Below are 27,902 nucleotides of genomic sequence, written 5' to 3' on the forward strand. Positions count from 1 at the left end.
AGAAAGAGCAGCGGGAGGGGTCAGAGGGGCAGATCTGTCAGCGGTTCCACCAGGGTTCTGCCCAGCTCTGCTCCTCGCCCGGCGTTAATCGGGTGGACAGGAGGATGTTACCTTAGTAAACGATCCGGCTCCCCAGCACATAAAAGCGCCGGGGTTCCTGCTCGTAATGCAGTGTTTTCTCAGCTCGGGGTCCTCACCTCTTCCACCCGCTCCCTCGCCCGGCCGGTGTGGGAGGTCTGGAGCATGCTCAGTATGGCTCTCTTGATGTTGAGCGTCCACACCTGCTCGGCGGCCTGCGGACAGAGGGTCGCGACCCTTCCCTCCCTGAGGGCGAACCGCAGGGGCTGCTTCTCCAGCGATTCCCTGCCGAACCAAAACACCAGATGGGAGCAGAGCCTCCAGACTCCTTCGCTTCCCAGCTCTTCTACCACTGAACGCAGACGCTGTGTCCTACCTGAGACTCTTCTGGCGGAGGAGCGAGGGCTCCCTCTGGGACGAGCTGCGCTTCATCTGCGGATTCCTCAGCTGTTTCATGAGATGTGGACGTGAATAAAATGAACCGGAACAACTTCATCAGTACAAAGCTTAAATGGACCCACCTTCATCACCATCAGGGGACATTTGGGGTGGGTGTCAATGTCCACCACACAGTCCAGAGCTAGCTGGCTGGCCGCCGCTGAGGGGGCCTGGGAGCCGGTGCTGACGGTCATGCTGTAGCGGAACGTGTGTCTCCTGCCCTGCTGGACGTCTGCGGCACAGAATGACAGTCTACAAAAGTCCTCATCACAGTGATGCTCAGTCCAGAAGACCGGAGGGACCTACTGAGGGACCCACTTAAAGCCTCACCAGCGCAGGCGGGGTTACAGATCTCCGCTTGGTGCCGTGTCACCGCTTCACCTGAGGAGAACAGCGGAACCTTCCTTCACGTCCATCCACAGAGCTGGGAATTTGTGTAAATCATCTCTAACTCGGGTCTGAGGAGCGTTGGCCGGTTTTACTCACATGGTAACAGCCAGGCCAGGAGGACGAGAATGACCCCTCCAGACGAGTGCGTCATGTCGCGGCTGCAGCGGTTACTGTCCACTCCAACCCGAGACCGGCCGCCTGTCCCTAAAGGCCCGCCTTCTCCGGCCCCCAGCAGCCAATCAGGTTACCACAGCTATCACAGGGCAGCGCACATGATCCCGTGCCTTTAACGTTTAATACAGTGTTATCACTACTTGCCAGAGGATAACAGCATTTGTTCCTTTTTCTAAAATGTTCTACACCTAAAACGGAAACGGCAGCATCCGTATTCGTCCATCTTTCTCGCAAATATCAAAACACATCACCTGGCCCAAACCCGTCGAGCTCGGCCAAGACGTTCAGCTCTGATCCAGGCTCTGCTTCACACTTGGTTCCAGTGATTTCTCCTGAGCTTCTACTCTCAGTTATTATAATTCAACTCCACTGTTATTATAATCGAACTCCCTCATCAGCAGTTCCTGTTTAATAGTGTTTCACATAATCTACTGTGAGCCGAGGAAGAAGCAGAATGTGCATCTTCACATGATGCAGGTGACATGGGCAGGACTGAGGTGACGGACCAGGAGACGCCGCATTACGGGTCATGAGTGCAGAGATGGATGGGAAGTCCTTCTGCAGCGCATGAGACACCAGAGCTTCTCTGAGCTCAGTAAGACCTGAGGTTTGGCAGCTCCAGCTTTCCATAATCTAGGTTTAGGCCTGAACCGTTGAAGAATTTCTCTCTCCCTAAGCCAGGGGGATCCAAACGTTTTTCTCTGAGGGCCACGCATATAAAATAAATGAATGTCTGGGATGATGGCTCATGTGCTTGGTTTTGTAGTGCTGTACAGATCCAGCCGATATAAACCCCCAATATAATCACATCGTTCTGATTAATAAAAATACGAATGATCTTGCATTAATAAGTTAATAGCAAGTTTAATCATCTGGTAATGTTACTCACCCCTATGCCGGTGTTACCCAATTTTACCCACTCCCCTGATTTTTTTTAGGTGCCACTGAGGTGCCACTGAGCAAAGCACCGTCCCCACACACTGCTCCCCGGGCGCCTGTCATGGCTGCCCACTGCTCACTCAGGGTGATGGGTTAAATGCAGAGGACACATTTCACTGTGTGCACCGTGTGCTGTGCTGCTGTGTATCACACGTGACAATCACTTCACTTTCACTTTCAAGAGTGAGCGTGAAAGTGACGTGATTGTCATTGTTGTACACTGCAGCACACGGTGACACGGTGAAATGTGTCCTCTGTATTTATCCATCGCCCTGAGTGAGCAGTGGGCACCATGACAGGCGCCCGGGGAGCAGTGTGTGGGGACGGTACCTTCATCAAGGGGACCTCAGTGGCACCATGGCGGGTCGGGATTCGAACCTGCAACTTTATGATTATGGGTTTGCTAGGCCACCACTGGCCCAAGAGTGGTGAGGTGATTCCTACACACTTAATCACGCTAGTAGATTTTTTTTTTACACAGACATGGCATTCTGGCTTTCACAGTTTTTATTGTAAAAAAAAAAATTATTATTTTACCCCACCGTCTTGAAAAACTCGCTTCATTTGGGGTGAACTGTGGCCACTACACATACGCACACACACACACACACACACACACACACACAGACTTTACTCACACTGATTACTTTCCCAGCATATCTGGAACTTTCTACACTCACTTGCTATTTTGTGTTTCTTTGATTTTGCCATTTCTGCTCACACTTAGCAAAATCTTTCTTTGGTTACGTTTTGGGACGATGTGGCCTTGATCAGCACCACAAATTTTATGCGTGGGCCATATTTCATTACATTTCTAGTTTCGTAGGGTTGTAGTTTGGACTACAGATGCGTATCACATGATAACAGATAAGTTATATTACAACTATGCGTTTGAATAGTTTTGATATAAAAAATAACTACTGTCCTTACCTGCTGCTTTCAACTGCTTACTGAATGTTTTACTCTTCTGATATGAACATTTTATCAGACACTTTATCAGACACGTTTATCCAGAGCAACTTACAACCAGTAGTGACAGGGACAGTCCCCCGCTGGAGACACTCAGGGTTAAGTGTCTTGCTCAGGGACACGATGGTAGTAAGTGGGAATTGAACCTGGGTCTTCTGGTTCAAAAGCGAGTGTGTTACCCCTGGAGACAGAGGGACACAGTGATAGTAGGGGTTTGGACATGGGACGCTGTGGACATCTGGTGGACAAGCTGGGCTGCTGCCATGCTACAAATACAAGAACGAACCCTCCTCATCCTCCTCTGACTTTTTGGCTTTGATGAAGGGGAGAACAGCGGACCTGGCAACCCGCCCGACCCCACGTGACCAGCGCAAGAGGCCCCGCCCCTAGGGCCGCCGCAGCGCGACGTCACAGGGCGGTGGGCGGATCCCCGGTCGCTCCGACACAATGAGAGCCGGCCTGTAGGACACCACGCCGGGGACCGGACCTGCTTCTCTCGCTTCGCAGCCTCGCTGGGTTCTAGTTCCGACCGAGCCGTCGTCGCGGACCGTACCGATCATGTCCGTGTTCCCCTGCTCGGATTATTTCGCTGCCGAGTGCCTGGTGTCGATCTCCAGCGGACCCGTCCTCCACAGACCCACCCCGGCGGCCCAGGCCGTCCCCCCGGGCCTCCCTCTGATGGACCCGGACGCGTCGAGCGAGGACCGGGAGGTTCGGGAGACCCTGAAGAGGGAGGGGCCGAACCTGGCGACGGTGGCCGAGATCCTAACCGACCTCCACGGCCACGTCCGCCCCATGTCGGCCTACTCGGAGAGCAGCAGCTCTTCGTGCGGGGAGAGCGGCTACACCACGCTGTCCGACTCCACCACCCCCACCCCGGTCCCCGGACACAAGGGCTGGCAGCCGCTGTCCCCCAGCAGGCGACACTGGTGCACTTACGAAGGGTGTGACCGCGTGTACGGGAAGTCGTCTCACCTGAAGGCGCACATCAGAACACACACAGGTATATACACCACACACCCTACATACACCCTACATACAAAAAAAAAACACACACTACACTAACAAACACACTACATACACACACCACATACTCTACATACACTACACACACACACACACACACACACTACATACACACACCACATACACTACACATACACACACCACATACTCTACATACACTACATACAAAAAAAAAAAAAAACACGCTACACATACAAACACACTACATACACACACCACATACTCTACATACACTACACATACATACACTACATACACACACCACACACACTACATACACTACATACAAAAAAAAAAACACACGCTACACTAACAAACACACTACACATACACACACCACATACACTACACATACACACACCACATACTCTACATACACTACACATACATACACTACATACACACACCACACACACTACATACACTACATACAAAAAAAAAACACGCTACACATACAAACACACTACATACACACACCTCATACTCTACATACACTACACACACACACACACCACATACTCTACATACACACACCACATACTCTACATACACTACATACACAAATCACATACTCTACATACACTACACACACACCCTACATACACCCTACATACAAAAAAAAACACACGCTACACTAACAAACACACTACATACACACACCACATACACTACATACACTACACACACACACACACTACATACACACACCACATACACTACACATACACACACCACATACTCTACATACACTACATACAAAAAAAAAAAAAACACGCTACACATACAAACACACTACATACACACACCACATACTCTACATACACTACACATACATACACTACATACACACACCACACACACTACATACACTACATACAAAAAAAAAAACACACGCTACACTAACAAACACACTACACATACACACACCACATACACTACACATACACACACCACATACTCTACATACACTACACATACATACACTACATACACACACCACACACACTACATACACTACATACAAAAAAAAAACACGCTACACATACAAACACACTACATACACACACCACATACTCTACATACACTACACACACACACACACTACATACTCTACATACACACACTACATACTCTACATACACACACCACATACTCTACATACACTACATACACAAATCACATACTCTACATACACTACACACACACCCTACATACACCCTACATACAAAAAAAACACACGCTACACTAACAAACACACTACATACACACACCACATACACTACATACACTACACACACACACACACTACATACACACACCACATACTCTACATACACTACATACACAAATCATATACTCTACATACACTACACACACACACACTACATACACTACATACAAAAAAAAAGTTAAAAAAAACACGCTACACATACATACACTACATACACACATCACATACTCTACATACACTACACATACATACACACACCACATCCTCTACATACACTACATACACCACACACACCACATACTCTATATACACTACATACATACACACCACATACTGTACACACACTACACATACACTACACACTACACACACACACTACATATATACACCACAAACACACTACACACACACACTACATATATACACCACAAACACACTACATACACACACTACACATACACACACACACAGGTATAAAAATGCTGTACGCAGGTTGATGTTTGTGTGTGTGTGTGTGTGTGTGTGTGTGGTGTGTTACAGGTGAGCGCCCGTTCCCCTGTACCTGGCCAGACTGTGATAAGAAGTTCGCCCGTTCGGATGAGTTGGCGCGCCATACCCGCACCCACACCGGCGAGAAGCGCTTCCTGTGCCCGTTGTGCGACAAGCGCTTCATGCGCAGCGACCACCTGCTCAAACACGCCCGCCGCCACCCGGACTTCCAGCCGTCCATGATCGGGCGGCGAGGGTCGGGCGTGGCTGCTGCCACCACCTCCGCCGACTGTCAGTAGACTCCTCCCCCATCTATTCCAGACCAGCCTTACGGGGGGAGGCCACTCCCCTCACCACACCCACTTCCCAGTACTTCCTCCCAGCAGGATGCACACACCTGCAGGGATGGCCACGCCCCCAGTCCCCCATTGTGGCTATTGTGCCCATGGGCGGGGTCTCCATGTCCTCCAACTCCTTCTGAAATGTCACTTTTGACTGTTGTGTACAACATCTTGATTGTGTGTGTGTGTGTCGGCGTTCCTTTTTCCTCTTCTCCCCCGTTCTACGTTCTCTTTGTTCCCATTCCATATCAGCGGAGATCTGGGTCGGATCGAGCGAGTTTCGGTAATAATCACGCGTCGGGCCGCTGCAGTGCGCGTGTTGATCTCCAAGAACAAAGGACATCAGGAAACTCGAAGCCTTAAACCACCGCGGTCCCGTCTCCTCCTCCTGCATGGACACACAGACACAATAATGCACTTTTCTTCTCGGGCGGGGCCGGGTCACACCGTGGAACCCGTTCAGCCCGCCACGATTAACCAATGCTTCCTCAGTATGCACCTTTGTCTGGCGAAAAGAGGACAAAGAAACTTTTTTTTTTTTTTTTTTAAAGCGTTATTATTATTATTAATATTGTGTTGTTATGGTGAGATCAGTTTGTAGGCTTGATTCTGGTATCTTCAGGGTCCTCATGTTCTCCGCGGCGGACCAGGGCTTCCTCTCGGCTCGCGAGCACGGCGCCGGCGGCCGCGGGCGGTTTCCTGCGCCGGTTCCGCGCGCTTTCTTCTCCTCGGACGGTGGTCGGCAGTGGATCGGACCTCCGGAGCGACTGGTTTAATTCCTGATAGATGATTAGTAGCTGACCTCAGATCGGACGATGATTATTCTTTAATATTAAATCAGCAGTGTGAGACTTGTCAAGGCCAGTAAATACGCCAACGAGTCGCTACGGGCCACCGCACGCTTTATCTGGGGCGCGGGGAGGCCTGGGTGGGGCTGCCCTTCTCAGGTGTTTTTAACAGAAGAACAAGCACGGGAAACATACTCTGGGGGGGTGGGACATACTCAGTTGTTTTATCATTTTCCCGGTTTCATTCTTTATTTTTTACGTTGGTTTTCCACAGCTTACTTGGAACCGTTCTTTAATGATTTCTTTTGTTCAACTGCCTCAGATGAAACTGCCAGTGCTTTTTAAATAAACCAACAGAAAAGGCTGTGTGTGTGTGTGTGTGTGTTTCTGTCTCTAATAATCCCATCATTTCTCCTGGAAGAACGAGAAACCATCCATGTGACCAGGTGACAACAGCCCAGAGAGCATCTCGGTCCCGAGGACGAGACCATAGCTGCACGTTCTTGCATGTGCAGCACGCCTCAGCAGCACCCTGGCGGTCCAGGGTTCTAGACATCCTCTAAAATGTCCATCATTAGGGCCTGATCTGCAAATACCATCATTTTATTAACTTTTAATGTACTTTTAACATAAACCAAATGTTTACATACACTTTTTCTTACTGTCTGATATTAAATCACACAAAAACTTTTACGTTTTAGGCCTGTTCCCAAAATAATTTATATTTGATAAATGTCAAAATAATGCAAGAGTTTTTTTTTTTATTACTTTCTTCAAAGTTTACGAACATTTGCTCAGTATTTGGTAGAAAATTCCTTTAAACTGAATGGTTATCCTTCCACAAGCTCTACAGTTTGATGGGATTTTGTAGGCAGCCTTGGGATTGAGATCAGGACTTTGTGGTGGCCGCTCCAAAACACTGACAGTTGAGATGAGATGTGAGATGGTGTTACCAGTGCTGGAGGATCGGAGAGATGATGGGAGACATGTCCACGTCCAGGTGGGTGTGACTATTTAAAACAGACGCCTTCCTATTGGTTAATCCTGATTTGAATAACAAATTATTTCACTCACATGAATTAAGATGCAGATATTTTAGAACAAGCGGGGAAAAGTGCAGCACATCTGTTTAAAAAAAATAAACAAGTTTTAAGTCCAGTAAAGCGTCGGACCGGAAGTGACGCCGCCGCTGTTTCCGGCGCCTGAGCCCGTGTCCCGCAGTGACGGTCGCCGGAGGACGTTTCGTTCTCGCAGGAAAACAGGATCCCCGTCGGGTCGGAGATGTTTTCTCTGTCCGCCGCCGTCCAGCCGCAGGTAAAACGAGACACGCCGATTCCACCAAACCAACCAGTTAACCAGCCCGCGCGGCGCCGCCGCTGACGCACTTAACTAGTCGCAGGACGACCAGACCATAATCCCGAGGTTCCGAGCGTCTCCTCAACCTGTGTCGCCTGCCGACAGGTAACGGTTCAGCTGAGCCACCTGATCAACGCCCTGCCGTCCCTGAAAAGCGCTCCAGCCCAACACCAGCAGAGAGAGACCGCCGAGCAGGATGTGCGCAGCAGCGAGGTAACCTGCAGCTGCTGAGCTGGTGAACACCACCGTGAGGCTGGGTGAGATGATCGTGGTCTGATGTAGACCACTGTGAGGCTGAGTGAGATGATCGTGGTCTGGTGTAGACCACTGTGAGGCTGGGTGAGATGATTGTGGTCTGATGTAGACCACTGTGAGGCTGGGTGAGATGATCGTGGTCTGATGTAGACCACTGTGAGGCTGGGTGAGATGATCGTGGTCTGATGTAGACCACTGTGAGGTTGGGTGAGATGATTGTGGTCTGATGTAGACCACTGTGAGGTTGGGTGAGATGATCGTGGTCTGATGTAGACCACTGTGAGGCTGGGTGAGAAGATCGTGGTCTGATGTAGACCACTGTGAGGCTGGGTGAGATGATTGTGGTCTGATCGTGGTTGTCTGTTTGCAGCCTTCCTGGTCCCTGAAAGACCTGGGCCTGTCAGAAGTGGGTGTGAAGCAGGTGGATGAGCTGGTGGAGAAGTTACTGCCCAGGGCTCCCGACCAGGGAGAGAAAAACCCCTGGAGAACCTCCCATCTCTCCAGTTATTCTTTCTTTCACAACAAGCATGGTACGTGAGCAGCTGTTCCAGCAGACGTCCTCCAGAGCTGGCTCATTCTCACCTGCCGTCTCCTCTTCTCCAGGCTTTTCAGGTAGGGTGGGTGGGGCTCCCACCGTCTTTTGCAGGCGGACCCTCTCCCCTCTGCAGGGTTTAAGCGCAGATCTCCAGTTGTGGCAGGGTGAGTGTTTGATGGAGTATTTTAGAACATGTAGAACATGGCGGCGCTCGCTCACCTCGCTGCTCCCGCTCTCCCCACCAGTTCTGGTACAGAGTCGAGGGTTCAAGACCCTGAAGTCCAGGACTCGTCGTCTGCAGGCCGGGTTTGAGCGCTCTGGGGAGGCCGAGGGCTTTGCTCCTTCGTTTATGAAGGTATGGTTTCCCCGGCGCCCTGAGGTCTTGCAGAACTGCGGCGACCAGCAGATTTGATGGCCACCTCTGTTTTAGGGCTTCCTCGTTCGAGATCGAGGACAGGACGTGGAAACGTTAGATAAGCTTCTGAAAAGCAGGAATATTCCAGACGGGCAGCAGGACGCGTTCAAGACTGGCTTTGCTGAGGGCTTTCTGAAGGCCCAGGCCCTGACCCAGCGCACACAGGGCAAGTTCTGGATCATGCTCTCCGTGCTCACGCTAAAGACCACGGCTGCTCATAATCACCACTCCGTTTCTGCTGCCTTTCAGAGTCGTTGAGACGAACGCGGCTGGTTCTGCTGGTGATCTTGCTGCTGGGACTGTACGGACTCTCCAAAACCCCGTTCCTATCAGGTACACGTCCTGAATGGGTTTTCTTGGCTGCTGCTGCATGACAAGTTCAATCAACCTTCATTTAACACTGGCATGAAGCTCCTCACATCTGAACAGCGGCTCACTGGTGTTCGCTCGTTGCTGTTTAACATTCGTCTGGACTTCGGTTGAAATTGACGGCGAGAAAACGTTACATGCAGCGTTTATTCCACTCCCCTTCTTCCACTTTCTTCCACTCCCCTTCACATCTCTGACCACCACTTCCTGACCTTTACACTCACTGTACCTACAGGATCCACAACTGTCCCCCGTCCATCCTTCATTAGACAAAACCTTCACACTGTCTCGCCTTCATCTGTATCTTCCTGCATTCTTTCACATCTCCCAACCTCTGACTCATTCCTCTCCTTACCACTAGAGACCGCTACTAACTCTCTCCTCACCTCAATTTCCTTTTCCATTGATCAACTCTGTCCTCTATCAACTAAACCCAAAAGGACTTCTCCCCCTGCGCCCTGGCTCTCCGATACATTGCGTAGCAATCGAAGAGTACTTCGAGCAGCGGAGAGAAAATACAAGAAATCTCAACTTGACTCAGACCTACTGTATTACCAGAATCTTCTGCGCAAATTTTCCACTAACCTCACTACTGCTAAAACTGCTTTCTACAAAGCAAAACTAGAAGCCTCTGCCCACAACCCTCAAAAACTCCACAACATCATCTTATCCCTACTCAACCCTCCGACTCCCCCTGCCCCGTCTTCCTTAACAGCTGATGATTTTGCCAACTTCTTCACAGGGAAGATTGAAAAAATCTGTGAGACATTCTCCACCACTAATCCTACTCTTCCTTCTGAAAATTCGACAACTACTCTAAATCAATTTTCTAAGATCACATCTGATGAAATCATTCAGATTATATCCACAGGCAACCCAACCACCTGTCCACTAGATCCAATACCTTCTGCAATGTTTCAAACTATCTCCCCTGACCTCATCCCTTTCATTTCTTATATCATAAACAGCTCAATCTCATCTGGCCATGTACCATCCGCCTTTAAAACAGCCAGGGTTCTTTCAATCCTAAAGAAACCCACAGCTGATCCTACAGACATTAACAATTACAGACCAGTTTCCCTCCTCTCATTTCTATCCAAAATCCTTGAGCGCTGTGTCTGCAACCAGCTATCACTCCATTTATCACAGAACAACCTCCTGGATCCTAACCAGTCTGGCTTCAGAACAGCTCATTCCACCGAGACTGCCCTTTTGGCGGTTACCGAGCAGCTACAGGCAGCCAGATTGGCAAAACTGTCATCAGTTCTTATTCTCCTCGACCTATCTGCTGCATTTGACACCGTTAACCACAAGACTTTCTTGTCAATCCTGAAGAGGCTTGGAATTTGGGGCTCAGCATGGCAGTGGTTTGCTTCCTACCTTGATGAGCGATCTTACCAAGTGACTTGGAAAGGATCCCCCTCTACCTCACGTAGACTCTCCACTGGTGTCCCTCAAGGCTCGGTGCTAGGTCCTCTCCTTTTCTCCCTCTACACGAGATCACTTGGTGAGGTCATTTCCTCACATGGATTATCCTACCACTGCTATGCTGACGACACACAACTACTCTTCTCCTTTCCTCCCTCTGATCTACATGCTGCTTCCAAAATCTCTGCATGTCTAACCGACATCTCGTCTTGGATGGCAGCCCATCACCTCCAACTCAATCCCACAAAAACTGAACTAATATTCATTCCAGCAGATTCTTCACCACATAAGGATCTTGCTATTTACCTAGACAACTCGCAGCTCTCTCCTTCTGCAACAGCCCACAACCTTGGCGTAACAATAGACAACCAACTCTCCTTCTCAACTCACATCAGCAATCTTTCCCGCTCATGTAGATTCCTTCTCTACAATATCAGACGAATCCGCCCTTATCTGTCAACCCAGGCCACCCAACTACTGGTTCAGTCCTTAGTAATCTGGACTGGACTGGACTACTGCAACTCCCTTCTAGCTGGTCTACCACTATGTACCATCCGACCTCTACAACTCATACAAAATGCAGCAGCACGACTGATCTTCAACCTTCCCAAATTCTCCCATACAACCCCTCTGCTACGCTCCCTCCACTGGCTCCCAGTAGCTGCACACATCAGGTTCAAAATACTGATGCTGGCCTACAAAGCCAAACATGGAGTAGCACCATCCTACCTCACAGCCCTTATTACACCTCGCACTGCACCTGGTATACTCCGAGCCTCCAGTACTGCTCGCCTGGTCCCTCCATCTCTGAAGGTAAAAGGAAAATGCTCATCTAGACTCTTCTCCGTCTTGGCCCCTCGGTGGTGGAATGAACTTCCCCTCGAGGTCAGAACAGCTCAGTCACTGAGCACCAAACGACAGCTCAAGACCTTCCTCTTTAAAGAATATTTAGATTAAATTGTAATTTTCTTGTTGTCGAACTTTGTGTACAGAATCTACAACAGAGTGAATAAAATAGATGTATTCATAGTTGGGGGTCCTAGTGAACCGGAATTGACCTCTTCATCGATGGTAACTTGAAAGCACGTTGTAAATCGCTCTGGATAAGGGCGTCTGCCAAATGCCGTAAATGTAAATGTTATTCGAATCACCTGACACCAGACGCCCTTATCCAGAGCAACTTACAGTCAGTAGTTACAGGGACAGTCCCCCCCTGGAGACACTCAGGGTTAAGTGTCTTGCTCAGGGACACGATGGTAGTAAGTGGGGTTTGAACCTGGGTCTTCTGGTTCACAGGCGAGTGTGTTACCCGCTAGGCTACTACTCTGCTCTGGTCAGCACTGGATTACCCTGCTATATTCTGTGAGATTAATCCAGGAAATTATGCATATTGCTCTTACTGGAGTCAAATTATGTATCAGGGTGTAGTGTGGTGGTCGTATATTCAAGATTCAAATTTGGTTTATTGTTAGTACAACAGTATACAAGGTATACCATGTTTTGAAATAATGTTTCACAAAGAATATATATATATATATAAAAATACAGTACAGGCCAAAAGTCTGGACACCTTCCCATTCATCGTGTTTTCTTTATTTTCAGGACCATTTACGTTGGTAGATTGATGAAGGCATCAAAACTATGAATGAACACATGTGGAGTTCTGTACTTAACAAAAAAAGGTGAAATAAGTGAAAACATGTTTTATATTCTAGTTTCTTTGCTCTGATTACTGCTTTGCACACTCTTGGCATTCTCTCGATGAGCTTCAAGAGGTCGTCACCTGAAATGCTTTTCCAACAGTCTTGAAGGAGTTCCCAGAGGTGTTTAGCACTTGTTGGTCCAGCTCACCCCAAACCATCTGGATTGGGTTCAGGTCCGGTGACTGTGGAGGCCAGGTCTCCACTTTTTGTTAAGAACGTAACTCCACATGTGTTCATTCATAGTTTTGATGCCTTCAGTGAGAATCTACCAATGTAAATGGTCATGAAATTAAAGAAAACACATTGAATGAAAAGGTGTTCAAACTTTTGGCCCATACTGTACATGTACATCCTAAGAGGAAAGTAAAACTTTTCTGTACAATGAACAGTTCATAACTGGACAACATCATGTAGGAGTGCTTGTAAGTTGGATATCTCAAATTTGGACACACAAGACAAATATGTGCAAGATATGTAAGAATAAGTTGTGCAAAATGAGTTCAGGTGCATAAACCTGGAAGTGTATTGTTGTCGAGTTTAACTGTGTTCTGGTGATGGCGGTGCATTGAGAGCTCTGACTGCTTGTGGGAAGAAGCTCAGTTACAGTTCTGATGCTGGTGAACCGTCTGCCAGACGGTAGGAGGCAGGAGGGCATGTGAGGGATGGTGAGAGTCCATCGCAGAGCTGGGATATTGGTGGAAGTGGAACCCCGATGATGCTCTCTACTGTCTTCACTATCTGCTGCAGGGCCTTCTGCTCTTCTGTATAGTCTAGGCAAGGTCCATAAACGGAGGCATTTTGTATAGATTTGTATATAGAAACTATAGAAAATGAAATAACTGTTAAAAATATATACGGGTGTAAGAAAAGAAGCTTGTTTCATTCCTGTAATGTGGGGGGCGAATAACGTGAATAACGTTATTTGTCGAACACAACAGTTCGGTATAAACAAGATGATGAAATGTTATGCATTGATTCTTCCCTCGCTCGTGATTACACGACCTCGTTGAAATATGACTTCGGTACTGACGCATGCTGAGAGGCTGAATATATATATATATATATATATATATATATATATATATATATATATATATATATATATATATATATATATATATATAGATATATATATATATATATATATATATATATATATATATATATATATATATATGGTTTAGCGTGTCTCACTCTGTCACAAAGTTCCCCCTGGTGGCGGCCAAAATCGCGACCGTGATTAAATCGTGTATCCCTAGCTTGAACTGAAAGTGAAGTGATTGTCACAGCACACGGTGCACACAGTGAAATTTGTCCTCTGCATTTAACCCATCACCCTGAGTGAGCAGTGGGCAGCCATGACAGGCGCCCGGGGAGCAGTGTGTGGGGACGGTGCTTTGCTCAGTGGCACCTCGGCGGATTGGGACTCGAACCGGCAACCTTCTGATTACGGGGCCGCTTCCTTAACCGCTAGGCCACCGCTGCCTCACTCACTCATCCACCTTGCACAGGCCAAGCAGAAAATTGTCGGCGCTGCTCCTCCGGGAGACATTTACCATCCACATGGGGGTGGATGAGTGAGTGAGTTGGTGATAAATGACTCGAAACCGAGGACTAAACGTTACTCCAGTCCTAACAGCGGCAGCATCACTAATGAGGGGCGTGTTGGCCTTGTTTAACTCGCCTGGGAGGTGTGTGGTGCTTTGAGTGTGAAATTGTAATCCGGCCGTTCTGGACAGTGCGATTCCGAACCACATCAGGCCTGGACTCGGCAGTGGACCCGGTGCAAATGAAGAATGTGACCTTCGAGCACGTTAAAGGGGTGGAGGAGGCCAAAAACGAGCTGCAGGAGGTGGTGGAGTTCCTCAGAAGCCCCCAGAAATTCACCGTCCTCGGAGGCAAGCTCCCTAAAGGTCAGACCGCAGACCCGTCGGCCGCTCAGGTTCACGTAAGCTTTGGACTTTGTGTCATTTGTGTCCCGTGACCGTTGCAGGAATCTTGCTGGTTGGGCCTCCAGGAACTGGGAAGACTCTGCTGGCGAGAGCGGTGGCTGGAGAGGCGGACGTTCCCTTCTACTACGCCTCCGGCTCCGAGTTTGATGAGATGTTTGTGGGTGTAGGAGCGAGCCGAATAAGGAATCTTTTCAGTGAGTGATATTCATAATAGAGCTGTAATCGGGCCTGGCCCGAGCCGGACAGAATCCAAGTACAGCGTTTTAAAATCCCGACCTTCTTGCTTACGCTACCAGCGCTAGACTGAGAAAAAGTAAAGTGAAGTGATTGTCACATGTGATACACAGCAGCACAGCACACGGTGCACATGGTGTAATTTGAGCAGTGAGCAGTGGGCAGCCATGACAGGCGCCCGGGGAGCAGTGTGTGGGGACGGTGCTTTGCTCAGTGGCACCTCAGTGGCACCTTGGCAGATCGGGATTCGAACCGGCAACCTTCTGATTACGGGGCCACTTCCTTAACCGCTAGGCCACCACTGCCCCAGAAGTAAAAGAATCGATCAAGTTTAAACCATAAATTTAGCCTCCGTTTCACCTCCCCAGCATCCATTTTCACATCTCTCTCTCTTGATAATTAAAATGCATCACCTGACGATGAGGTTTGTGAAAAAGTGACGTGATTGTCGTTGTGAAACCCTGCAGCACAGCACACGGTGAAACGTGTCCTCTGTATTTAACCATCACCCTTGGTGAGCAGTGGGCACCATGACAGGCGCCCGGGGAGCAGCGTGTGGGGACGGTGCTTTGCTCAGTGGCACCTCAGTGGCACCTCACTGTCCCCACTGCAAATCAAATGAACATTTCGTTAAAGAAATTAACATTTAATAAAACAATTTCACAGCAGTGCGAAACATCAAATTTACAAGCAGCGAGTCACAAGGAGAGGATCAGCACTACAGACAGGACGTTCGCGTTAGCAGACCCATCGTTTACTAAAACGAGCCCAGGCCCGGGCCGACATTCACAGCGGTCCGTCACCGTATATCACGATCAATAACCAGCATCATCACTTTGGTTTTTTTTACTGGACGGATGCTGTTGGGCCAGTGGGCAGAACTCGGGTTTTACTATAAATAAGGAAAAGCTACAAAGTAAAGCTTCATGTGTGTGATGACCTCACAGTGTGTGTGTGTGTGTGTCGGGCAGGAGAGGCCAAGGCCAACGCCCCGTGTGTGATCTTCATTGACGAGTTGGACAGTGTCGGTGGGAAGCGGATCGAGTCGCCCATGCACCCGTATTCCAGACAGACCATCAACCAGCTGCTGGCGGAGATGGACGGGTCAGCGGCCGCTGCCGTTTCGTCCTTTCCTTTTGTTCCGTTGCGTCAGGAACGTGACTCCGGTGACTTCTGTCTGCAGGTTCAAGCCGAATGAGGGCGTCATCATCATCGGGGCGACCAACTTCCCGGAGGCGCTGGATAAGTACGTTGTTGCAGGCATCGTCTTTGCATCGCCTTGTCTCATCTGCTGTGGACATCACTGTCTCTATAAGCACACTCTCCACGTTCTCCTTTCCGTCCCCGCGTCATCCCGACCGTCTCAGTTTCTTTCTACTGGGAGGACGTTTCACTGCATGTTGTACCATGTATGATGGCGTATGTGACGTTTTGAACCCCCCCAGCGCCCTGATCCGACCCGGACGCTTCGACATGCAGGTGACCGTTCCACGGCCGGATGTGAAAGGGCGCACCGAGATCCTGAAGTGGTACATCAGGAAGATTAAGGTGGACTCCTGTACGTCAGAAGGAGCTTGGAGGGACTGGTGGCTGATGGGTAATGGTGTGGGAAATGACATGAATGTCTTAAATGCTTCCCTCAGCCGTGGAGGCGGAGATCATCGCTAGAGGAACGGTGGGCTTCTCGGGGGCGGAGCTGGAAAACCTGGTGAACCAGGCGGCGCTGAAGGCGGCGGTGGATGGGAAAGATGTGGTCACCATGAAGGAGCTGGAGTTCGCCAAGGACAAGATCCTGATGGGTAAACTACCCCCCCCGAAGCACCGACCCCGGATCGTCCGTCTCTCTGATCCGTCCCGCTTGTCCTCTGTCTGTCCCGCAGGGCCGGAGAGGAGGAGTGCAGAGGTGGACATGAGGAATAAGAAGATCACGGCCTACCACGAGTCTGGACATGCCATCGTGGCGTACTACACCAAGGACGCCATGCCCATCAACAAAGCCACCATCATGCCCCGGGGACCGACGCTGGGCCATGTGAGGGGGAGGGGCTTGACACGTTCCTTCTTCCCCTGTTTGCGCGTGTAGGCCTGATATCAGTGCGTGGTCTGTGCACCCAGGTGTCCATGCTGCCGGAGAACGACCGGTGGAGCGAGACTCGCGGCCAGCTGCTGGCCCAGATGGACGTGAGCATGGGCGGCCGCGTGGCCGAGGAACTCATCTTCGGCGGCGACAACATAACCACGGGTCAGCGGCTCTACGCCACGAAAACATGCAGTTATATTTCACAAACAAATACGTGAAAATCCATCAAGAATAATTCCAGTGTTGCACCAGCGTTTCGTGTTGATGCAGCGCTTTTATTTCACTGCAGGAGCGTCAAGTGATTTTGACGGCGCGACTAAAATCGCCCGCCTGATGGTGACCCGCTTCGGAATGAGTGAAAAGGTTTGCAGTGTGTATGTTAAGCTTTACTGTGTGTGTTAAGCTTTACAGAGAGTGCAGAATTATTAGGCAAGTTGTATTTTTGAGGAATAATTTTATTATTGAACAACAACCATGTTCTCAATGAACCCAAAAAACTTATTAATATCAAAGCTGAATGTTTTTGGAAGTAGTTTTTAGTTTGTTTTTATTTTTAGCTATTTTAGGGGGATAATTATTAGGCAACTTAACAAAAAACAAATATATACCCATTTCAATTATTTATTTTTACCAGTGAAACCAATATAACATCTCCACATTCACAAATATACATTTCTGACATTCAAAAACAAATCAGCGACCAACATAGCCACCTTTCTTTGCAAGGACACTCAAAAGCCTGCCATCCATGGATTCTGTCAGTGTTTTGATCTGTTCACCATCAACATTGCGTGCAGCAGCAACCACAGCCTCCTAGACACTGTTCAGAGAGGTGTACTGTTTTCCCTCCTTGTAAATCTCACATTTGATGGACCACAGGTTCTCAATGGGGTTCAGATCAGGTGAACAAGGAGGCCATGTCATTAGTTTTTCTTCTTTTATACCCTTTCTTGCCAGCCACGCTGTGGAGTACTTGGACGCGTGTGATGGAGCATTGTCCTGCATGAAAATCATGTTTTTCTTGAAGGATGCAGACTTCTTCCTGTACCACTGCTTGAAGAAGGTGTCTTCCAGAAACTGGCAGTAGGACTGGGAGTTGAGCTTGACTCCATCCTCAACCCGAAAAGGCCCCACAAGCTCATCTTTGATGATACCAGCCCAAACCAGTACTCCACCTCCACCTTGATGGCGTCGGACTGGAGCTCTCTGCCCTTTACCAATCCAGCCACGGGCCCATCCATCTGGCCCTCTCATTTCATCAGTCCATAAAACCTTAGAAAAATCAGTCTTGAGATATTTCTTGGCCCAGTCTTGACGTTTCAGCTTGTGTTCAGCCTTTCTTACCTTGGCCATGTCTCTGAGTATTGCACACCTTCTGCTTTTGGGCACTCCAGTGATGTTGCAGCTCTGAAATATGGCCAAACTGGTGGCAAGTGGCATCTTGGCAGCTGCACGCTTGACTTTTCTCAGTTCATGGGCAGTTATTTTGCGCCTTGGTTTTTCCACACGCTTCTTGCGACCCTGTTGACTATTTTGAATGAAACGCTTGATTGTTCGATGATCACGCTTCAGAAGCTTTGCAATTTTAAGAGTGCTGCATCCCTCTGCAAGATATCTCACTATTTTTGACTTTTCTGAGCCTGTCAAGTCCTTCTTTTGACCCATTTTGCCAAAGGAAAGGAAGTTGCCTAATAATTATGCACACCTGATATAGGGTGTTGATGTCATTAGACCACACCCCTTCTCATTACAGAGATGCACATCACCTAATATGCTTAATTGGTAGTAGGCTTTCGAGCCTATACAGCTTGGAGTAAGACAACATGCATGAAGAGGATGATGTGGACAAAATACTCATTTGCCTAATAATTCTGCACTCCCTGTGTGTTAAGCTTTACTATCTGTGTGTGTGTTTTGCAGTTGGGGGTCATGACCTACACTGACCAGAGCAAGCAGAGCCCTGAAACGCAGGCGGCCATTGAGCAGGAAGTCAGAGTTCTGTTGAAGGTGATGACACATGCGCACATTTATGACCAGCTTGTCCTCTCGCCGCGCCCGGCAGCGTCTGATCTGTCATTGCGCTCCGCAGGACTCGTACGAGCGCGCCAGGGTCCTGCTGAAGAGCCGCAGCAAGGAGCACCGCAGCCTGGCGGAGGCGCTGCTGCGCTACGAGACGCTGGACGCCAGGGAGATCCAGCTGGTGCTGGAGGGGAAGACACTGGACAGCAGATGAGGGTGCGGGGTCGGGTGTGTCGGGCGGAGCCTGGGGGTCACTGAAAGGGAATTTTTTTTTTTTTTTTTTTTTTACCTGTATGTGCTCACTTCACCTTCCATTACCACCTGCCCCGCCCAATTCACATGCTCTTTCTTGGTATGTGTGTGTGTGTGTGTGTGTGCGTGTGCGTGTGTGTGAAGGTGGCCTTTAGAGTTGCTGTCCAGACAGCAGATCTACGTTCATTAAAATGGCACTTTAAAAAAAAAAAAAAAAAACAGAAAGACACGTTCTCCTGCTCTTCGTATTTATTACACTTCGTTCCCAAAACCGTACAAGTGTTGGCGGTCTGGCAAATATCTTGGAATTAATATATTTTTCTTTCTTTTTCTTTTTAAATTCTGCACAGATTCAAAGTAGTGAGCAATAGGGACGGTCCTTTATCTGTGTGTGCGTGTTGCACATCGTTACACCATCCGGTGAGGCTGAGGAACCCCGAATGTCTCCAGCAGGGGGCGTGGAGGCGTTTCTGGGGCTTCCCGTATTGCTGTGTGTATATAACTGGGTGGGTTTCCATGGGAACACTGTACATAGAGGTAGAGGAGCGCTGTAGTACGCTTACCGGTCGGGTTTTAAGTTTTTAAGGTTTAAAGCAACTGATGTTGAATATATGACGTTAAAATAAATAAAGTCTGAGATAATGTCACTGGTTTGTGGTGTTCCTTATTTTTATATTTTAAGGTAGAAATCTGTAAAAGACTCATTATCTTCGTAACATAACAGCACACTAAAGAAATAAATCTAGTATCTGTAATTATTAGAACGATTATTCTTTTTAAAGTGAAGTGATTTGTGATACACAGCAGCACAGCACACGGTGCACACAGTGAACTTTGTCCTCTGTATTTAACCCATCACCCTGAGTGAGCAGTGGGCAGCCATGACAGGCGCCCGGGGAGCAGTGTGTGGGGAGGGTGCTTTGCTCAGTGGCACCTCAGTGGCACCTTGGCGGATCGGGATTCGAACCGGCAACCTTCTGATTACGGGGCCACTTCCTTAACTGCTAGGCCACCACTGACCCTAAAATCGGAAGACCACGTCTGTGACGGCGTACAGGCAGCAGCTCTGGAAGAAGAGAGGCGATGGTGATGGACGGCTACTACCATCGTGTCCCTGAGCAGGACACGTAACCCTGCGGCCAAAGTTTGTTCGTCCAGAGGAACCGCGAAGAACCACCGCGGCTGCACGTCAGACCTGAAGCTCCACCATGAATGCTGCTGGTGTTACTGAAGCCCCGGTTCGGATCGCTGGTGGTTTCTTTTTCTTTCCCGAATTGATCTGCGATTTATGAGATGTTACAGCGTTTTCTGATCTTCTCCAGCCTGGGGCCATCAGCTGATCTCAAGAACAGCAGCTCTGATCACAACACAAATTCAGTCCTACAGCTTCTGATACATAGAAGTACATTTTACCAGACGCCCTTATCCAGAGGGACTTACAATCAGTAGTTACAGGGACAGTCCCCCCCTTAAGACACTCAGGGTTAAGTGTCTTGCTCAGGGACACAAAGGTAGTAAGTGGGATTTGAACCTGGGTCTTCTGGTTCACAGGCGAGTGTGTTACACACTAGGCTACTACCACCCTACATGAAGTACTTCTCTACTGCACAGCGTTAGAGACGAATGGAATTTGGCTGCAGGTCACATGACCACACACACGTACCGCTGAACTCGCAGTTCGTGATGTAAAGCCCGTGTTGATAAGTTGTTGTGTTTGAGACATAATGTCACCGGGTTGCCGACCAATCACAGAGCTGCTCTCTTGTGTGCTGCAAATATTTGTTGTGGAAGAGCTCAGACTCGCTCTCCGCACCCGATTCCACTTTGCCCTGCTCCACCAGACCACCGGACACCAAGGTAGGCTGAGGTCCGGGCCGCGGCCCGTTCTTCTTCATCACGTGCGCATTAACGTGATATTTACATTTACCAGACGCCCTTATCCAGAGCGACTTACAGTCAGTAGTTACAGGGACAGTTCCCCCCTGGAGACACTCAGGGTTAAGTGTCCTGCTCAGGGACACGATGGTAGTAGGTGGGGTTTGAACCTGGGTCTTCTGGTTCATTGAGGAGATAACCACATTACGCGATTATCATTTCAGAAAGAGCCTGAACTACGGTTTATTCCAGCTGCTTCTTATCACCAAATACCAACGTGGTCAGATATTGATTTTTACTCTCGAGCCGTGTGTGTGTTTTTTGAATTGTAGATTTTTATTAGTAATTAAATATCTAATTGTCCACATTTGGATTTCTAGCGGGATGAAGATCCAAGCTGTCCCTCTGCTCCTCTTCCTTCAGCTGAGTCGTCATGCCAACGGCTGCCCTGCCCTCTGCCAGTGCTTCCTGGGGTCAAAGGTCGTGTGCACCGAGGAAGGTATGACGACGCTGCCGCGAAACCTCTCCTCCCACGTGAGGGAGCTGCTCGTCGTGTCCTCCGGCCTCAGGAGCGTTGCTCCACTCGCCTTCCGAGGGGCCGGCCAGCTGACCAAGGTGGCGCTCATCAGCAGCCCACTGACGGCGGTGTCCCCCGCGGCCTTCGCCGGACTGCCGCTGCTGGAGGAGTTGGACATTAGCGGACACTACAACCTGGAGGCACTGGAGATGGGGACCTTGGACCAGCTGGGAAACCTGACCAGCCTCTTGCTGAACAACAACCACTTATCCAAACTGGAGAGCGGCCTGTTCGACTCACTGGAGAAGCTGGAGGGTCTGGAGCTCAGGGGGAACGTGTTGAGATGGCTGCCTAGCGTCCTCTTCCAGCACCTGCACAACCTCCGTCGCCTGGACCTGTCCATGAACATTATCTCCAGCATGGATGAGGATCTCCTGAACAACCTGACCAGTCTGCGATCTCTGAAGCTCAGCCACAACCTGATCAGCGTCTTCCCTCCTCGGACGTTCAGAAGGGCGTCCCAGCTAAAAGAACTGAGTCTGCAGGGCAACATCATTTCAGAGCTCCACCCAGGACTCTTCACCCACCTGACCAGTCTAGAGGAGCTGAACCTCCGCGGCAACAAACTGATGAGCGTACGTGCTGTGGTGTTCCCGCCAAGCCTGAGGGAGCTCGATCTCCAAGGCAACCAGCTGGTCCAGCTCGCACTGGGCACCCTGCCTGAACTCACCCGCCTGGTGCTGGCGCAGAACCGGCTGCTGGATCTCCCCGAGGACCTTCTCAAGAACCTCACCGCTCTGGAGCACGTGGACCTGTCCGAGAACCGCCTTAGATCCCTTCCCGGCGGCCTCTTCTCTGGACTCTCCAGAATCCTGTCCGTCCACCTGAACCTGAACAACCTGAGCTCACTGGACGCTGACCTGTTCAGAGACCAGGAGAGCCTTGAGCGCCTGTACCTGTCGGAGAACCGCCTGCAGACCATCCCTCACGGCCTCTTCGAAGGTTTCCACCGCACACAGAGCGTGATGCGTCTCCGTGGCAACCCCTGGAACTGTGACTGCGGCATGCTGTACCTGTACGGATGGTTGGAGAGCGGCAGGACCGCCGTGGAAGATCTCAGCCATGTCTCCTGCGAGGGTCCCGCGGCCCTCAGTGGACAAAACCTGGTTCACCTGGAAAGGGACCAGCTGGTCTGTCCCACAAGCTACATGGGACGCCCGTCGCCCGCCCCCGCCGTCCCCAGAACATCGAACAGCACCCGCAGCCGGTGTGTCCTGCAGGAGAGCGGCGGCATGCTCTCCATCAGCTGCACCGTCCCGGACTGCTCCCAGTCGCAGCTCCGGCTGGAGGCCAGCGTTCTGGGCCAGGATGGGAGGACCACCAGCTACGTTCTAAATAAAGGGGCCGATTGTGTAAATGCGACTGTAACTCTCACGGTTTGAACGCAACGGAACTGCTCTGTCTTTAAATGCGAGAAAAATAAAAATTGTATTTCCAGTGCTCAGTGCTCGCAGCGCCTGGAGACAAACATTTCCAAAGGGTCAAAGTGCATGTTGGGTTTTTAAAAAGATTATTGCAACACAGCGGGGGCGGCCTTTTACATACGTAAGACGTGGCAAGCACAGAAAAAACCCAGATTAAATAAGTCAGGTGTCGTATTATACAAATGTGAGACATTTTGACATTTTAGTGGACGTTTAGATTAAACGGAACGCACCCCGAATCGTCCTCGCTGCGTCATTGGGGTCGACGGAGCAGCACGGAACTCTGGGAAACGAAGTCCGCGCCACTCCAGCCGCGCTCGCCGCTATCGGCGGAAAGACTACAACTCCCAGGATCCTCCGCCGTTGTTTGCCGCGCACCGCGCCGTGGACGCAGCAGCAGCAGCAGCAGCAGCGGAGGACGTCGCAGGCCGATATTAAAAGTAAAAACAGGCCCGGTCCGCCCCATGTCCTGGTTCCAGCTCGGCTCCTGGTGGCTCGTCCTGCCCTTCGTCATGCTGCTGGTCGTGGCCGCGCTGGTCGTCGCCTTCGTGCTGCTGCTCTACATGATATCCCCGCTGCTCAGCCCCAAGCCGCTGAAGCTCAGCGGGGCGCACGTCGTGGTGAGGACCCGCCCGGCGCTCGGGTTCGGGGGCGGGCGGAAGGTCTGAACATCTTGTCCCTCGGCAGGTGACCGGCGGCTCCAGTGGGATCGGGAAGTGCATCGCCATGGAGTGCTACAGGCAGGGCGCCTTCATCACCCTGGTGGCTCGAGACGAGGTGACCCCTGACCCCTGACCTCACGCCGCGTAGTCCTGGCCTCTGCTGGGTTTTTTTTAAAGCCGTGTCGTGAATCCGTTTCAGGGGAAGCTGCTGCAGGCGAAGAGGGAAGTGGAGAGCTGCGCCATCAACGACAAGCAGGTGGGGGCCGGCGTCAGAATTGGTGGCTTTGTGCGGGTGGCGGGGCGCTCACGAATGTCCTGATGGTGGCAGGTGGTGCTGTGCATCTCGGTGGACGTGTCGCGGGACTACGCCCAGGTGGAGAGCGTGGTGCGGCAGGTGGGCAGCTCCTCTGCATGCTCGGCGCGCGGAGGTGGCGCGCGGAAACCTGAACTCTTTCACCTTTAGGCTCAGGAGAAGCTGGGGCCGGTGGACATGCTGGTGAACTGCGCCGGGACGTCGGTGTCGGGGAAGTTTGAGGAGGTGGACGTGGAGCGCTTCAGGGTGAGTGACGTTCGTGTTCGTACCCTGACGTGGTCCCTGGCATCGTCCGGAAGATTCTCCTGCTCTGTGTGTGTGTGTGTGTGTGTGTGTGTGTGTGTGTGTGTGTGGGGTCAGAGCCTGATGGAGGTGAACTACCTGGGCAGCGTGTACCCGACGCGCGCCGTGGTCCCCACCATGAAGGAGCGGCGGATGGGCCGGATCATGTTCGTCTCGTCTCAGGCGGGGCAGGTGGGGCTGTTCGGGTACACGGCGTACTCGCCGTCCAAATTCGCCCTGAGGGGCCTGGCGGAGTCGCTGCAGATGGAGGTGACGAGCGCACACGTACACACACACACACACACACACACACACACACACGGGTCGTGGAGGAACGGCGTCTGTGTGTTTTCAGATGAAGCCGTACAACGTCTACATAACCGTGGCTTATCCTCCCGACACGGACACGCCCGCCCTCGCCGAGGAGAACAAAACCAAGGTGACACGCAGCACACACACTTTCACACACACACACACACACACACACACTCACTTTATGTCATTTCCTCTCCAGCCGCTGGAGACCAAGCTGATCTCCGAGACGTCGGGCGTGTACCAGCCAGAGCAGGTCGCCAAGATCGTGGTGAAGGACGCAGTGGTGAGACGCCAGCGGCCCTCTGTGCGCTTTTATTGAAACCAAACTACATAATAATAAAACATTGAGGTTGTAATGATGCCAAGATCGAACATCTCTGGTGATAATCGGACCGTCACGACAGGAAGTGACATCAGCACAGACACCGCCGACTCTACGACATAAAAAGAACATGGCGATAAAGGCGTGGCCTCGTTCGAGTTGGTTTAAACGGTGATGTTCTGTGTGTGTGTAGAACGGGAACTTCTGCAGCTCGGTGGGGCCTGACGGCTACATGCTGTCCGCGCTCACCTGTGGGATGAGTCCGGTCACGTCCATCACGGAGGGTCTGCAGCAGGTACGGAGCTCCGCGCCCCACGACCACCGCGAACTTCTCTCTCTCTCTCTCTCTCTCTCTCTCTCTGTGATGTGTGTGTGAGAACCGTCGCTGGTCTCACGCTGGTCTGCATCCCATCCCATAAATTCTCCGTGGTGTCTACGTGGTGTTTCCAAGGGTGACGGTCACCGTTCAGAACTTTCTCTGACCGATAGAATATTCATTGTATTGGTCGTGCGAAAATACTGAGGTCAAAGTTCAAATTTCAACTTTGAATCAGGCCGCCGCTGTCACGACCAGCACTACTTTTTAATTTGTTGTGATCTAATCGATTCAGCTCGGCATCCGTTATGAGATTCGTTCGAACACCCCTAGGGACCGGGTGTAATATTTATGCCCCGCCTTGATGTGACGTTTGAATTGACCTGTGACGATCTCGTCCTCAGATCGTGACCATGGGCCTGTTTCGCACCATCGCCCTCTTCTACCTGGGCAGCTTCGACAGCATCGTGCGCCGCTGCATGATCCAGGCGGAGCAGTCCAAAGCCTCCCATAAACGGGAGTAGCCCCGCCCCTTCCTGCCACCACCACCATCTCCCACGCCGCTAGAAGAGCACCGTTCACCCCCCGCCGTTCAATTTGCACCCCAGGGGAGATACGCCACGCCCTCCGAGGTCCCGACACCCTGAAAGTGTGTGTGTGTGTGTGTGTGTGTCTATGGCTGAGGAACAGCTTTGTGTCACTGTGTGTATGTTACCTCTGTTCTCTGATTGGTTGTGAGGCTTTGCAGGCGGAGTCTACTTCCGTCGCCTGTCAGTCTGTTCTGTTGACGCCACGCCTGGTTCATTTCTCCACGTTCCATCAGCCCGTAGATTCAGCGCCGCTGGACGTGTGTGTGTGTGTGTGTGTGTGTGTGTGTGTGTGGGGCTCGACTTGCTGGACGAGTCGTGACCCTGTGCGGCCACTGGAGGTCGCTGTAGGACCAGGTGACTAGATAGGAAGGGGAGGGGCTCCTGTCTTCCTGCACAGCATCACTAGATGCGCCTTGATCTTTCCAACAAAGCAGGTCCAAGATAATCACGGTTTTATTTTATTTTAGTTTTTTTTTGCCAAATTGTGTGTACGAGAAGAACCTTCGTCCCCGTTCTGTCCTTGTTCTCTGTGGGACCCGTTCTGCTGTAAAAGCCTTAAGAGAAACGCCGCACTGGGAAAACAACGCCTAGAAGAAGAATAGATGGGTCCTCCGCCCCGCGCCCAGTGAGGACACATGACTCGTCTGACGACCGTTCTCATTGGACCGTTCCTGATGGGGCGTGGCCAAGCTTCGTGTGCGCCAGTCGTGGAGTAGGACGATCCCGGGACGCGATCATCGTTTCTTTTCTCTCTTTTTTTTTTTTTTTTTTTTATTTTCTACTAACACATTTCAGCTATGCAAAGCCTGAGCTCACGGTGTGTTAGAGTCGCGCTTTTTTTTTTTTACGTTTTACCCCCTTCGCTCCCGTTTTACTTCCGAAGGTAACGAGTTCTGCATCGACCACCACATGGCCAGGCGGCCGTCGGGTTGGTCCTCATTTTCCGTGTCTCCGTTGTTGCCAAACGTGTAAAGAAGTTCACCTTGTGTGCCACCGTGAAGGAAGCGAAGAGGCGGAGCTTGTTGCGTTCTCTTATTTTTTTACTTAATAAAATCAGTGCGTTTGGAGAAAAAAAAAGAAAAAGTCCTGTTTTTATTGCTCCTTTCGCGTGGGACGAGTGTGGCAGTAGAACAGGGCAAATAATTGCAGCCCGGAGGTGTAATTCTGGGACTGTGTGTGAGGAAATTGCACTCGGCAGGTGTAATCCGTGACGCTGCTGCATCTTCTGCTCGGCTCGAGACACAGGAACGTGTTCCTGGGTGTCGGAGACAAGTTCCTGTGTCCAAATGGGGGACTTGATCACTCCCTGAATGTTTGCCACAGGTTCCTGAGTTTCAACCTAGTTGTATGAAGAACATATACTAGACCTTCTACAATCTTGTTTACATTTACAGTATTTACCAGACGCCCTTATCCAGAGCGACTTACAATCAGTAGTTACAGGGACAGTCCCCCCCTGGAGACACTCAGGGTTAAGTGTCTTGCTCAGGGACACAATGGTAGTAAGTGGGATTTGAACCTGGGTCTTCTGGTTCATAGGCGAGTGTGTTACACACTAGGCTACTACCCACACCTTGTGTACTTGGATCAAGTCTCCTTTACTCAAGGCTGAACTAATTCAGTCCAGATAACTTCTGTTTATAAGTCCTCCCTCTAAAAGCAGGAGACAGTCTGTGCCGAACCCGTTCTAGAGCAGCAACGTTCTTTTTTTTCAGGTAAGGAGACCAAACCTGGACACACTGTTCAAGGTGGAGACTTCCAAGGC

The 27,902-nt window shown here is 50.3% G+C and overlaps 5 protein-coding genes across 6 annotated transcripts in view; 4 read left to right on the forward strand and 1 right to left on the reverse strand.

Moving 5' to 3' along the window:
• LOC114787739 (uncharacterized) overlaps positions 1-1,057 on the reverse strand; it is a 32,746-nt gene extending 31,689 nt beyond the window's left edge. The window contains exons 1-5 of the mRNA XM_028975584.1: positions 1,003-1,057; positions 847-897; positions 600-748; positions 455-525; positions 198-363 (exon numbers count right to left, since the gene is read on the reverse strand). Coding sequence (XP_028831417.1) covers positions 198-363; positions 455-525; positions 600-748; positions 847-897; positions 1,003-1,057 — 492 coding nt within the window. The remainder of the gene's footprint in view (positions 1-197; positions 364-454; positions 526-599; positions 749-846; positions 898-1,002) is intronic.
• Positions 1,058-3,286: 2,229 nt separating this feature from the next.
• Positions 3,287-7,227, forward strand: LOC114788039 (Krueppel-like factor 16). Its single transcript, XM_028976157.1, has 2 exons — positions 3,287-3,991; positions 5,786-7,227. The coding sequence occupies exons 1-2, from the start codon at positions 3,547-3,549 to the stop codon at positions 6,031-6,033; spliced, it is 693 nt and encodes a 230-aa protein (XP_028831990.1). The 5' UTR covers positions 3,287-3,546; the 3' UTR covers positions 6,034-7,227.
• Positions 7,228-8,032: 805 nt separating this feature from the next.
• yme1l1b (YME1-like 1b) lies at positions 8,033-20,108 on the forward strand. Its single transcript, XM_028976152.1, has 18 exons — positions 8,033-8,177; positions 8,325-8,432; positions 8,845-9,004; positions 9,078-9,173; positions 9,255-9,364; positions 9,440-9,590; positions 9,674-9,757; positions 14,664-14,837; positions 14,918-15,070; positions 16,082-16,214; positions 16,294-16,356; positions 16,556-16,668; positions 16,754-16,909; positions 16,991-17,142; positions 17,226-17,352; positions 17,480-17,553; positions 19,111-19,197; positions 19,280-20,108. The coding sequence occupies exons 1-18, from the start codon at positions 8,145-8,147 to the stop codon at positions 19,421-19,423; spliced, it is 2,118 nt and encodes a 705-aa protein (XP_028831985.1). The 5' UTR covers positions 8,033-8,144; the 3' UTR covers positions 19,424-20,108.
• LOC114787740 (carboxypeptidase N subunit 2-like) lies at positions 19,902-23,399 on the forward strand. The gene is made up of 3 exons (XM_028975585.1): positions 19,902-19,943; positions 20,186-20,247; positions 21,717-23,399. The coding sequence occupies exons 1-3, from the start codon at positions 19,902-19,904 to the stop codon at positions 23,293-23,295; spliced, it is 1,683 nt and encodes a 560-aa protein (XP_028831418.1). The 3' UTR covers positions 23,296-23,399.
• Positions 23,400-23,687: 288 nt separating this feature from the next.
• kdsr (3-ketodihydrosphingosine reductase) lies at positions 23,688-27,223 on the forward strand. 2 transcript variants are annotated; one of them, XM_028976156.1, is made up of 10 exons: positions 23,689-23,957; positions 24,025-24,114; positions 24,199-24,255; positions 24,328-24,393; positions 24,463-24,558; positions 24,673-24,864; positions 24,950-25,033; positions 25,109-25,192; positions 25,425-25,526; positions 25,952-27,222. In XM_028976156.1, exons 1-10 carry the CDS (start codon positions 23,802-23,804, stop codon positions 26,069-26,071), a joined length of 1,047 nt encoding a protein of 348 aa, XP_028831989.1. In that variant the 5' UTR covers positions 23,689-23,801; the 3' UTR covers positions 26,072-27,222. The 2 variants fall into 2 exon arrangements, with proteins under 2 accessions (XP_028831988.1, XP_028831989.1); XM_028976155.1 differs by having other exon boundaries at positions 23,688-23,957; positions 24,463-24,864; positions 25,952-27,223.
• Positions 27,224-27,902: the final 679 nt, after the last annotated feature.

This window comes from Denticeps clupeoides, chromosome 4 (assembly GCF_900700375.1).
Source record: "Denticeps clupeoides chromosome 4, fDenClu1.1, whole genome shotgun sequence".
Taxonomy (NCBI): Eukaryota; Metazoa; Chordata; class Actinopteri; order Clupeiformes; family Denticipitidae; genus Denticeps; species Denticeps clupeoides.

Bases quoted from the DNA above. Each gene is read 5' to 3' on its own strand.
- kdsr (XM_028976155.1), top strand. From the start codon at position 23,802: ATGTCCTGGTTCCAGCTCGGCTCCTGGTGGCTCGTCCTGCCCTTCGTC. The intron at 24,115-24,198 runs GTGACCCCTGAC...AATCCGTTTCAG, and splicing joins CCCTGGTGGCTCGAGACGAG to GGGAAGCTGCTGCAGGCGAA. The intron at 24,394-24,462 runs GTGGGCAGCTCC...TTTCACCTTTAG, and splicing joins TGGAGAGCGTGGTGCGGCAG to GCTCAGGAGAAGCTGGGGCC.
- LOC114788039 (XM_028976157.1), top strand. From the start codon at position 3,547: ATGTCCGTGTTCCCCTGCTCGGATTATTTCGCTGCCGAGTGCCTGGTG. The intron at 3,992-5,785 runs GTATATACACCA...GGTGTGTTACAG, and splicing joins GCACATCAGAACACACACAG to GTGAGCGCCCGTTCCCCTGT.
- yme1l1b (XM_028976152.1), top strand. From the start codon at position 8,145: ATGTTTTCTCTGTCCGCCGCCGTCCAGCCGCAG. The intron at 9,174-9,254 runs GTGAGTGTTTGA...TCTCCCCACCAG, and splicing joins AGATCTCCAGTTGTGGCAGG to TTCTGGTACAGAGTCGAGGG. The intron at 17,554-19,110 runs GTTTGCAGTGTG...TGTGTTTTGCAG, and splicing joins GCTTCGGAATGAGTGAAAAG to TTGGGGGTCATGACCTACAC.
- LOC114787740 (XM_028975585.1), top strand. From the start codon at position 19,902: ATGTCTCCAGCAGGGGGCGTGGAGGCGTTTCTGGGGCTTCCC. The intron at 19,944-20,185 runs GTATTGCTGTGT...GTAACATAACAG, and splicing joins AGGCGTTTCTGGGGCTTCCC to CACACTAAAGAAATAAATCT. The intron at 20,248-21,716 runs GTGATTTGTGAT...TTGGATTTCTAG, and splicing joins ATTATTCTTTTTAAAGTGAA to CGGGATGAAGATCCAAGCTG.